Source organism: Macaca nemestrina, chromosome 13 (genome assembly GCF_043159975.1).
Source record: "Macaca nemestrina isolate mMacNem1 chromosome 13, mMacNem.hap1, whole genome shotgun sequence".
In the NCBI taxonomy this organism is placed as follows: Eukaryota; Metazoa; Chordata; class Mammalia; order Primates; family Cercopithecidae; genus Macaca; species Macaca nemestrina.
Genome location: NC_092137.1, coordinates 44,878,998 through 44,891,704, shown reverse-complemented (window position 1 = coordinate 44,891,704; position 12,707 = coordinate 44,878,998). Strand labels below are relative to the sequence as shown.

Here is a 12,707-nt window from a genome sequence, read left to right as displayed (position 1 = left end):
TAGGCAAAAGGGGGAGGTCATCAGATGACTAGAGTTAGGCGGGATTGGTCAAGAAAGCCATCCCTGTTTACTTGCATCCATAGTGATCTCTCCTTTTTCCAAGCTCAGTACAAGGAGAGCATTTGGAAGTTCTCCCAGGTTCCTGCATTTCATTGTTGTCCTCTCATCCAGCTGCTGTGCTTCTTGAAGGCAGACAGCATCTGCGTTTCTTTCTTGTGTGTATGTGTTTTTTTTTTTTTTTTTTTTTTTTTTTTTTTGAGACCGGGTCTCACTCTGTTGCCCAGGCTGGAGTGTGCAGTGCCGTGATCTCAACTCACTGCAACCTCCACCTCCTGGGTTCAAGCAATTCTCCTGCCTCAGCCTCCCAAGTAGCTGGGATTACAGACATGTGCCACCACCCCCAGCTAATTTTTGTTTTTTAGTAGAGACAGGATTTCACCATGTCGGCCAGGTTGGTCTCAAACTCCTGACCTCAGGTGATCCGCCGACCTTGGTCTCCAAAATTGTTGGGATTACAGGCGTGAGCCACCGCACCCGGCCTCATCTCTGCATTTCTTTTCCTCTCTCACAACATTTGGAAAAGAGCTGAGGACATAGTAGATGAAAAGGTTGATTCCTGGGGAAGAACAGCCGTGCTGTAGAGGTAGTCACTATGGTGACAGTGTACGGCTTGAGAAGTGTGTGAGACATACATCTCCAGCTTTAGAGCCATCAGTTCTAGGCTGTGTCTTTTGCAAAACAATAAATAAATAAAAGGACTGTTTTCTACTTAATAAAAATGGACAATTATGTCTTTTTAAAAAGCAGGGACAGCAGGCCGGGCATGGTGGCTCACGCCTGTAATCCCAGCACTTTGGGAGACTGAGGTGGGTGGATCATCTGAGGTCAGGAGTTCAAGACCAGCCTGATCAACATAGTGAAATCCCGTCTCTACTAAAAATACAAAAATTAGCCGGGCATGGTGGCATGTGCCTGTAATCCCAGCTACTTGGGTGGCTGAGGCAGGAGAGTCGCTTGAACCTGGGAGGCAGAGGAGGAGGCTTCTGTGAGCCGAGATCGCACCACTGCACTCCAGCCTGGGCGACAGAGTGAGACTTTGTCTCAGAGAGACCAAAAAAAAAAAAAAAAAGCGGGGACAGCAAAACTACATTTGAAACCTCTGAACTCAGAACACCATTTCAAATGCATTTGTTTCGAAAGTAATATGGAAAACTGTTCCATTCACAACTTGAATTTCTTCTCTAACAGTGGGTCCCTTACCTTAAGCTAGAACACTCAGCAACCTTGTGCATCAGCCGTCTCCATGAGGGGCCTGAGCAAGGCCCCCTACTCCCATTTCTAATGCTGCAGGGTAGTCCCCTCTGATTTGGCCTCCTGTCTCTTCACACAGCAGCAGTAAGTACTATCTACTCTAGGGCCCTGCATCATTCTTTTTAGCTAACGGTGAGTATCAGCTGTCAGTGGGAGGCCTGCTGTCCTCAATCAGAGGGGGCTGCTGTGTGGAGCTACACTTCAGACAAGGGAGGAGCTTGGTTCAGGGTTTTAAAGTTCTGGCTTTGATGTTACTGCCATGTGACTTTGGGCAGGTCACTTCATGTGAAGCCTGTTTCCTTGTCAGTAAGCACCCACCTATATGACTATGTGGACATGAAATTAATAAGATATGTTAGTTGATAAATATTTGTTGAGCATCTACTATATGCTAAGGGCAAATTTAGGCACTGGGGATTAGCTACGAATAAGACAAAGTTCCCATCCTCAAGGAGCTTTCATTCTGTCTTCATTTTGCTTTACTATTAATAGTTCCAGCACAGCATACACACAGAAGGTGCTCAATACATGGTTACTTGTGGACTGACTGGCAGATCATCACAGTCCTTGGAATCGAGGAGCTTATGTAGGGTGTTAGTTTCAATGTTCCTAAAGTGGGTGGCACATACTCCTTTGAACTGATATTGTCAAGGATGAATCCACTTTCAGGTAGGATGTTTCACCAGACTAGGTTCTCTTCCAATTTGATGATTTTCTCCTCTGAGGAGAGCAGCTTATAAGAAGTTTCCAAAAAGTCATTGCTTGAGTTTCTTTGGTTACCACAGGTTCCATGGAAGGTTCTTCTATGGAAGGTTCTTCTATGGAAGGTTCTTCTATGGAAGGTTCTGCTTTGAGCAATGGAAAAATAATCCTCAGATGGGCTAGAAACCATGTCCAGAATGGAACCTCATCCCATTCCATCCATCACTCAGGATGACCTGAGTATTACCCATGGAAAGACTTTACCTTTCCTAAAACTACATTCTTAAATCTTGGAGCACAGAATGTATGTAAATTAAGTGCGACAGAAATTTGCCATTAAGTCATATTAAACAGTGATTAATAACCATTAAGAATTAATGAGAAATGAATCAAACTATAAGTAAGTCTTTAAAATGTTCACTCTTCAGGACTCTCTATTTTATTCCTTAGTGAGGTAATAATATCTTGAGGTTGCTTTTTTTTTTTTGAGATGTAGTCTTGCTTTACCGCCCAGGCTGGAGTGCAGTGGTGCGATCTCAGCTCACTGCAAGCTCCACCTCCCCGGTTCTGTAGGAAATATCTCTGTAGGATTATGGCTGTAGGAAAATATCTCTGTAGGAAAATACCCAGGCCTACGGGAAACCTGGCTGGTTGGGACATGCAGCATTTAAGCAAAGGACCACACTCGGTTTATATCTGTGCATCCTAAAACTGGTAAGATTGTTAGAAAAAAATAAATAAACAGCACCTTAAGAATTTAGCTTCAAACATACCCTTATAAAGTGCTATTTCTCCTTAAAGTTGGTCAGGGTGACAAAGATGTTAACATCACAGCTTAACACACGGCACACAGTCCAAACACAGTTATTTGAAAGGTAATGCTGTCTACTCCAAGTCTCCAGATCAAATGTCTCAAAATTAATTCTTTGTAGTTCCCTAATAGATCTTTATTCCAAGTAAGCTCACTTGCTACTTAGCTCTGATGCAGAATTTATAACACTTTGTAGAGTATGTCATCTGAGCAATTTCAATGTGTTTTAGTGTGAATGATATATAATCTCCTGAAAATTCACCCCTCAAATAAGTCCTAATGGGCTGAGAGAACAGCAGTAGCTTAAGTGGATCTATTAAAAAAGGCTGAGTGGGTCAGTGATGGGGACGGAGATACCATTTTAACTCTCCCTTTAGTTACTGATCAAAATACATTGGCAGTCTAGTTTGACCATGAAAGGGCGCGCACACACACACACAGACACACACATGCACACACAGACACACACACAGACACACACATGCACAGACACACATGCGTGTGCACACACACATGCACATGCAGACACACGCACACACACACGCACACACATGCACACATGTGTGCACACACGCACACACAGACACACACAGACATGCACACACACACCTCTATATAATTCACTTGTGGATCAACACTTGCTTTCTTCCATTGATCAGAATCACAGATTTTCCAACAAAGGAAAGGTGCCAGACCATTTTCGTCACCTCCCTTAGAATCAGAGTTGTATGCAGACTGCAGAGCATCTGTAATTCCTCTCATAGGGAAGTTAATTAGTGCAGAGAACAAGGAGACATTTTTCTCTGTCAATAGCCACAGAAAGGAAGACCCCTATGTAATTTTCAAGGTGAAATGTGCTGAGTTAAAGTCACTGTTTTAGGTTTAACTTCAGCAAAGGAATGACCCTTCAGTATTTACCAACTGATTTTTATGAGAGCTCAGAATGATGCCATATTCTAATTTTACTTGGCTCTACCCCTTTAGTTGAGCAATCGTGGGCGATTCATGTATTTTCTCTGGGACTGAGTCTTTTCGGGTGTCAGGTGAAAGGGCTGACTATATTTGGGCTAAATATATTTTCAGATGTAAACATCTGTGAGTTGTGATTTGGAGCTATCCATGATCACAGCATCTGAAAGAAAACAAATTCTAGAGCCTACAGTATTTCCATTTTGAGGGGAAAAAAATTTCACAAAATCAGCTTAAAAATCAAACATTTTTCATCATTTAGAGTAAAGTAAAAAGGACTGAAAAAAGAGAAACAATTTAGAGTGTATAGCAAGCGCGAAACTGCTGAGAGAGCAAGCGGGGTGGGTTGCTGCAGGCCAGTGTACTTTCCGCCATTTCTTTCCAAAGTCTCGGGCTGCAGGCACACAGATGTGCTGATCGCCCTGCATACCCAGCTCAATGGGCTGGTCAGGGTATGGGTGGCATTTCAGATATGCTTTCTAAGCCTTTTGAGAATTCAAATGCACAGAGTTATTTCTATTTTTGCAGAGCTACAATAAACTGGAGGGCCGTCAACCACTGAATGAAAGCGTTCATTGGATAAAAAACATCTTACTTCCAGACCCTTAGATTATATTGTGATTGAAGAGGAGTCTGGAAAGGCAGGCTTAAAATTAACAATCACTCACTATTCTAACTCAGCAAGGACCAGGCTGGACTGCATTCCAGCAGAAAGGAATCCTTATATTAAACTCAACATTAAACAAGTCAACTGAGGAACTTAATAGGCAGGTTTTTTTCTACACCTGTGGTTAAATATTCTAATATTTTGATGTTTGTCAACAGCATCCTTTTGCAGGTATGGCTGCACCTCAATTTTTCCTTCTGTTTATTTCAAAGTTGACATTTTACAAGTTATTTAGGAACTGTTGAACCATGAAACTATTTTTCATTGTCAAAAATGCTGAATGGTGAAATAATGACTAGCTTTCACAGTTTGCCTCTTTATTTTATAATCTAGTTGAGCTACTAAATTTAGTTGTGAACTAACAGACTGTCTCTTCTGGGAAATAAGTTATCTCCCCCACTGCCTACAGGTTTTTGAATGTTTGAATGTAAATATCTGAATATATGAATGATTTAAGAACATAAACATATCACCGTTTGTTGTAATCATGTGCATTTTACTTGAACCACAATGTGGGTTTGGAATAGGTTTGTGAATAGAGCTTGTTTTCATGTAAATGGGATCAAGCGGTACCACTGGTTAGCTATTCAGTGAATCAGACAATGCCACCCTTGCTGGAAATGCTTCAATAAGATTTTAATCCATGTACCTAATATTTGAACTCCGACTCTTGCTTCATATTCCTGTGGCCTAATCCAGATCTCATTGCTGACAATGACCAAAGGATGGTGTGAGACTTAATGTGATCTGTTTATGTGTGGTACCTCTTTCTGACACTGAGGATTTCAGGTTTCGTCTTGGAGGTGGTGTCTAAAGAGAGCTTTCTTTTCTCTCCTGTGACATTCTTAAAAAAATGTAGCATGGTTTGCCTGCCTGCCTGCCTGCCTGCCCCTAGAAGCAGCATCCATGCAATAACTCTTACAGAGAAACACCACACCAACAGGACGTAAAGAACTTGTGGAATCCTGTGCTTCACTGCTACATGCACAACGTGCATATTAGAAATATTACTGTACTTTCTAAGTTTCTAAGCAACTTACCCATCCCCACGAATATGAAGAGAGACCATTACCAAAGCATTTCTTTTGGAAATACTATCAGCATCGCAGTGAGAGTAGCTTAATGTTTCACATTTACAAATGGGAAATTATAAACAGGCTGACATTCTGGCATTTACAACACCCAGAGGAAAAAAAAAAACAATTCATGCATGGAAAAGCCATTTATAAAATGAAGCCTGGTGTATTTAGTTCATTTGAAGCCATAAATTCTCACACAGCTACCAGATATGTATCTATGTGTGTGTGTATACATATAATATTGTATTATGTTATGTGTGTGTAATGTAAGTCTTAAACTGACTATGCATTATGTATATCAGTGGACGTGACCCTGTTGTCGGCTAGGGAAAAAAGACTGTTTTTCAAACATGTTGTGTGGCTATTTTTAACCTGAGAACATTAATCAGAAAAGAGCTTAAATCTTACTTCCTCTGCTTTTCCCTCTGGTACAAATAGGATGACATGGTGATGACATGGTGAGAGTGTCCATAACACAAGGTATGACAAAGCCAGGCTGTTTTGATATTTGTGTAAGGGACAAATTTAACTCTAAATCTCTTGGCCAGACCTGCCTTCCCCATATAATCAGAGCCTATCCGCGTGTGACCCTCTTCTAAAGCTTCAGGAAGATGCTGCCCCTTCCCTCTTGCCGCTGCTCTCTGATCTGACTTTCATGCTTAATCTGATCTAATCCTGCCAGCATTATCTTCATCTGTGCAATGAAACCTGGAGGATTCTTTCTCATATTTGGTGAGGAAAGGCATTTACTAAATTACTTGCTCGAATCATACCGTGAGGTTTTAGCTCCTTATTTTTGATAAGATGATGGCTGCAGCATTGAGGCACATTATCAATGATTAGTCAGAAATCTAGGTTTCTCCCATTTTTGGAACAAGATTTTCTGAAACTGGGTGCAAAAAGACTAAAAGGGCTCTGAAAAACTAGAAACTCTCAGCTAACAATAGAACAAAATATTTATTTTTCATGGAGAAGTATTTTTTTTTCCGAAGAAAAAAAGCAAACCTAATTCCAATGACTTTTGCAAAAAAGTTATCCATTGAAAATCTTAAAATAATAATAATAATAACGAAACCCACTTCCTGAAAATTTCATTCAACTCTCCTCTAGGGAAAGTCTTCTCTGAGTTCTGGATCTCATGATTGGCCCTATCAATGTAACAGAAGTTCTTCAGAATCTGAACTTAATGTGTTTTAAAATCTAAAGTGTCCTGATAAACATCATGATAAAACTACAAACAAGATCTTACTCTTAACAGGGAAAATACTTGTGAATTGTCAATGTTTCCCATAAGCTGAAATAATAATTATTTATTTATTTATTTATTTATTATTATTATTATACTTTAAGTTGTAGGGTACATGTGCATAACGTGCAGGTTTGTTACATATGTATACTTGTGCCATGTTGGTGTGCTGCACCCATCAACTCATCATTTACATCAGGTGCTGAAATAATTATTATTCAAATTGCATGAAGAAATACATAAGATTAGTTGAAATAATTATTAAGGTCTGATGCATATTTATCCTGTAACTTATGATCAGACTTTCATTAACAAATAAGTAGACTGGGCTAAAATAGAAAGCAAAATACCTAATGTAAATTATTTTTAAAATGCAGGCACCTGACAGAGATTGTCATGTTATTATCTGCATAAGAATAAAATGGAATTTTAAAATTTTTGTTTTATGTATAATTAAATATTATAATTGAATACACTGAAAACATTAGATAGCAAACATATATTTTAAGAAGAGCTATTTCCCCAAAGATATTCCACAGATATGTTTATTTGCTAGAGAGTATGTGTGTGTACACACACATATATATTCCCTTATATCAATAGTCAGATCTCTCCTAAGAAGTAAGCTAATTGAGCTGTTTGTGTTGATAAACTCCTTTTTCTCCAGACTATTCCTCTCCGAGCCATAATTATTTGCAATTTGCCTAAGTCGTCCATTTACTGATACGTCAAGCATGAAACAGAGGCAATTCCAGAAAATGGAAATGCTTCTCAAAATCAATCTTTGGGAAATAATGTGGTAGAAGTTACTGTGTGATAGAAGACTACCTTATAACTGTCACATGGAGATGAATATTAATTTGTTGAGGTTAAGGTGGCTTTGTGCTTCATTTGTTGACTTTGCTTAGCCGTCAGCAAAGCAGCACAGCCCAATTACTCCAGCAAAGCTATTTTTTTCTAACAGGAGTTTTATGATTTTTATGTACTTACCAGTCAGCACACATAACAATGTCAAAATGTCCTTCCAGTTGAGAGACATCTGTCTCATTATCCCATCGTAAAACGCTTGAGGAGAAAAAGATTTTAAAAATTATACATAGGGTTTTTTTTTTAACTTTTGATTTTGAGCTATTAACATTATTTTTTGTGGCACTTGAAATTATTTAAAAGGTATATACAGATTATTTCAAAAGGTATGATAAAAAATAGGATGTAACCGTCTTCTGTGTTTTATTTAGTATTCAAGTCTAGAAGAAGAATTCTCTACTTAAATACAATAGTTAACCTTTTTGCTAGTTTTTATAGGTTTTTGTAGACAAACTAGAGAAAAATATGTTATCTTTACCATAGTCATTATAATGATTCTAGACCCTTAACATCAATGAGGTACATATTGAAACCAAAGTATTCCACATTTGACTGGAATACAAATTTATAAAAATAAATGATGTGAGACAGTTTATATCTATACTGCCTGGCATCTCAGTTGCTTTTCGTATTGATGAAATGAGCAATTTGGCAAGATGGAAGAAAAGAAGAGTCAAATTTCATTTGGTAGTTATTGGTTTTTAGGCATAGTGAAAAATTCACCCACACTGACACTTAGTCTTCCAAAGGGGATCAGGATTAAAACTTCACATTAATAACAATAATTAGTAACATGCATTTGAAAACTTTAGTATTTAATGCTTATGAGGCCAACCAGAGGTTTTTAGTTACTCTCAATTAATAACTGTGATGATTAGCATTTTACCATATTCAAGTTTTTTAATGATTCATCTTACCACAGCACCAAAACTGTGATTTACAGTACTATTTTTCAAAGTAAAATTCTGTTCCTATTTTCTATTTTGATTCTTTAGACCTAACCGGAGTGAACATGTCCTACCCTGCCCAGTTATATTTGCTTGTTTTGGTGGATTCATTTCTTCTATATCTTCCCTAGGTGAAAAGTCATGTGTCTGAATATAATAATAAGTCTTATACTAGTTAGCTCAAAAGATCTTTTCATATACAATACATTAATATACATTAATGCCAGTTAATTTCTCAAGGTAGAAAAGATTAAAGACATCACCACAAAAATACCTCCACAGGCTGGGCAGCAGTTGTTCATTGACTTGTCCAACTCGTTCTTACTGAGCCACTCCTCACTGTGTGTCAGGTCCTGTACTGTGCCATAGACCATGCCTTCACAGGGGCAGCCTGATGGGCCATATGGACACATAAACCCCCAATTCCTATGCTGTATCCTATGTATTGGGTGAGTATACAGACTTGGAGCATGGGAGGGCTTTCCAGAAGCTGTGGGTTACCTCAGTGTTCACAGGTCCAGTAATACCCAGATAAGCTTTACAAATTAACTTTAGTGTTGCTGTACTTGCTGAGGCCTACTGGATAGGCAAGAAATGAAGGAAATTAGGAAATCCCTAAGAGATCAATGCTTACTTTGTTTACGCATTTCTCAGAAACTCCATGCACCTGGGGAGAGCCAGAAGCAACCAACACCAACTTCTCTGGAAATGCTGAGGCTCCCAGTGTACCTGGGACTCAGGCTCAGTGAGAGATGGGGCCTGCTCAGCCCTCATCAGAGCCCTGAGTCTTAGAGTCTAAGACTTGAACCATGAGCAAGATGGTTTAAAGTATACATCTATACTAGATGTTCTCAGATCAGAAAAGTAATGTATCCATCCATCACATGAATCTTGAAAAAAAAGATTAAAGTATTAAAATATTCATAATCTTACCATTCCACAAATGTCTCTTCAGAATTTGCTTTTAATACATATGCAATTACTAAAGCACAAGAGCAGACTGCAGGAAATCCTGCGGTGATGGTGGATGTTGTATTTCTGAGGTGCTTCAGCCGCTTGGTTCAACAAAGACAAACTGGAGAGATCGGGATCTAAGCAGCCACTGGGTATGGATTCCCACAGCAGCTGTAACAAGTCATGACTCTAAAATAAATTGAAATGCCCGGCTTGGTCACATGGACCATAACACATTCCCAAAAGGCATTTTTCCCCAGTTCTCATGAGGCTTATGGCTGTGCTATAAGCATGTGACAGAGAGAGAGTGGTATTGTGGACAGAGTTCAGCTTTAGCACAACAGACAGACCTAGGTTCAAATCTTGGCTCCTCCCCTTAGTAGCTGTATGAGTTTGGGCAATTATGTAACCTTTCTGAGCTTGTTTTCTGATCTGTAAAATGGAGATAACACTAGCTCTCTCCTTGAACATTCTAAGAGCACCATTCATACAGTACCTGGAGTTGTATTGTTCATGTAACATATAATGAGAATGGTGCTTCCTGGAGCTGTGCAGTCAGGCAGCCTGCTATCTTGGAAGACTAGAGATGATAGGGAGTTCACTGTTCACTCCTCTCCTCCATGACCTTGTCCTCCACCTTTGGAGATACACTCCCATGCATGCTCGTGAGAGCATGTGCTTCCACTATGGGGAAGGACCAGACTTTGTTTGTATCTAATCTGTTGCAGACCAATGCTTTTGTAAAATATAGTCACAAAGGAATAGACAAATGAGATTAAAAACACAAAGGCATTCCCAATACAAGTCCACTGATCATATGCTTGGATGTCGCAGCAGTGTTTCTAAACATTTATTTTCAATTTCTGAACTTATCTCCTTGCAGATCAGTAACATACAGTTCACAGACTGGCACCAGTTCATGGCCTACTCATTGAGTAGCACTCCTCCAAACCTATCTTTACCAGTTACTGCAACTCTAGCCACTCTCCGACCAAGCCCTCCTATCTTTCACAGCTCATTCTTTCTAGAAGGTACTCTTTAGTCCCACTGGCCCACACTGATCCTATCACCATGTCACTGTCCCACTTCCCTATGTTTATCTTTCTTTCTTGTTCAGCTTAAATTCCATGGCCTATCATTGTAACTACTCCCTTGCATACACCCTCAACTTCCTCATCCCTCTCTTACTTCCTTATATTTGTTAAATCCAGCTGTCTGCCTGGCCCATGACTGCACCTGTGCACCTGAATGTGGCTAGAGACAGTACACAAGCATCCTCACTGGCTTTGCTTTGAATTCGTGACCATGAGCCTCAAGTGGACTCTTAATGACATCTGGCAGTTATACTTACATTTCCTTTGCCCATTTAGCCTCCCACTATCCTAGGTCATTATTTTGCACTTTCTACTCTCTCTTCAAAATTCTGACACTATTCCCCTCCTCCTCACTTTCAGATGATGACCCTGCTTCTTTCTTTACTGTCAAAATTGCAGCAATCAGGCTGGGCACGGTGGCTCATGCCTGTAATCCTAGCACTTTGGGAGGCGGAAGCAGGTGGATTGCTTAAGCCCAGGAGCTTGAGACTAGCCTGGGCAACATGGCGATACCCACCTCTGCTAAAAATACAAAAAATTACCTGGGTGTGGTGGCGCACACCTATGGTCTCAGCTACTCCGGAGGCTAAGGTGGGAGGATCATCTGAGCCCAAGAAGTCAAGGCTGCAGTGAGCCGTGATCTAGCTACTGCACTCCAGCCTGGGTGACAAAAATGAAACCCTTTCTCAAAAAAAAAAAAAAAAAAAAAAAAAAAAATGCGGCAGTCAGTTAGGAACTTCCATAAACTCCTACCACCACACTTATGTTCCTAATAGCATCTGAACCTGCATACGCTGCCTTCCTGCCTATTACCATAGATGAACTATCTGTACTCCTATCTACAGCCAGTACCTTCTCTTATGCCGCCTAGACCCAGCCCCTTTGATCTATTCTAGGACATGCTCTAGCATTTTCCTTTCTCTTTCCTATATCAGCTCTCTTCTTTCTCTGGATTATTTCCATCAGTATCCAAACATGGAGTTATTTCCCCCCTTGTAAAATATCCTCTCCTGGCAGTTACTGCACCATTTCTCTATTCCTCCTTTGCAACAAACTCTTTGAGAAAATTGTTTGACACTCTCTTGCCAGTTCCTCTCCTCTCATTCTCTTAAAATTCACTCTAGCCAGGTTTTTGTCCCCACCGTTCCACCAAAAATGCTGCTGTCAAACTCACCAAAGATCCCCACATTGCTAAATTTAGGTCAGTTCTTAGTCTTTATCTTACTTGATCTATCAGCCTGAACCTCTCCCATGAACTCTAGATTCATATATCCAACTTCCTATTTTAATATTTCCACTTAGACATCTACTAGACATCTCAAACTTAACATGTCCAAATTTGAATTCCCAATCATTTTCCCCAAAACTCACTTCATTCAGTCTTTTTTAAATCTCGTTAATGGTAATTCCATCTTTCCAGTTGCTCAGGCCAAAAACCTTGAATATATCCTTGACTCTTCCTTTTATAGTCCACATTGAATACGCCACAAGTGCAGTTCATTCTACCTTTGAAATATATCAAAATCTAACCACTTCTCTCTATCTCTACTGCCCTCCCCAGTCTAAACTACTATCATCTTTCATCTGAATTATTGGATAGGCCCCTAATTGGTCTCCCTGCTTCCATCTGTCACCCAAAAATCTCTGCTCAAGAGACCAGCCAGAGTGATTCTTTTAAAACATGTATCAGATCATGAGCCTTTTCTCTCTTCACTCAGAGCAAAAGCCAAAGTCTTTACAATGACCTGAAAACCCTTATACAATTGGGCCTGGTTACTACTCTGTCCTCATCTCCTATTACTCTCCTCCTTGGTCTCTTTGCTCTAGTAACACTGGCCTCCTTATGCTTTCCTGAATACACTGGCATGGTTCTGTTCTAGGGTCTTAATACTGGCTGCTTGAGCAGCCAAAATGCTCTTCCTCCAGATACTCTAGAGCTACAGCTCACTCTGTCACCTCCTTCAGGTCTTTCTGTATATGTCTTACCTTCTCAGGGAGGCCTCCCCTGACCATCCTCTTTAAAACTGCAATCATTTATTTTCAGTCCAGCACTTCTAAAA

At 39.9% G+C, this 12,707-nt stretch overlaps 1 protein-coding gene across 4 annotated transcripts in view; it reads right to left on the bottom strand.

The window, feature by feature from the left end:
• Positions 1–12,707, bottom strand: part of LOC105464946 (calmodulin-lysine N-methyltransferase) — a 410,262-nt gene that overhangs the window by 25,326 nt on the left and 372,229 nt on the right. For 3 of the 4 annotated variants that reach the window (XM_011713120.2, XM_011713119.2, XM_011713118.2), the window contains one exon: positions 7,776–7,850. The exons of the other annotated variant lie outside the window; for it this stretch is intronic. In XM_011713120.2, the coding sequence (XP_011711422.2) occupies positions 7,776–7,850 (75 nt within the window). The remainder of the gene's footprint in view (positions 1–7,775; positions 7,851–12,707) is intronic. 4 annotated transcript variants of the gene reach the window in all.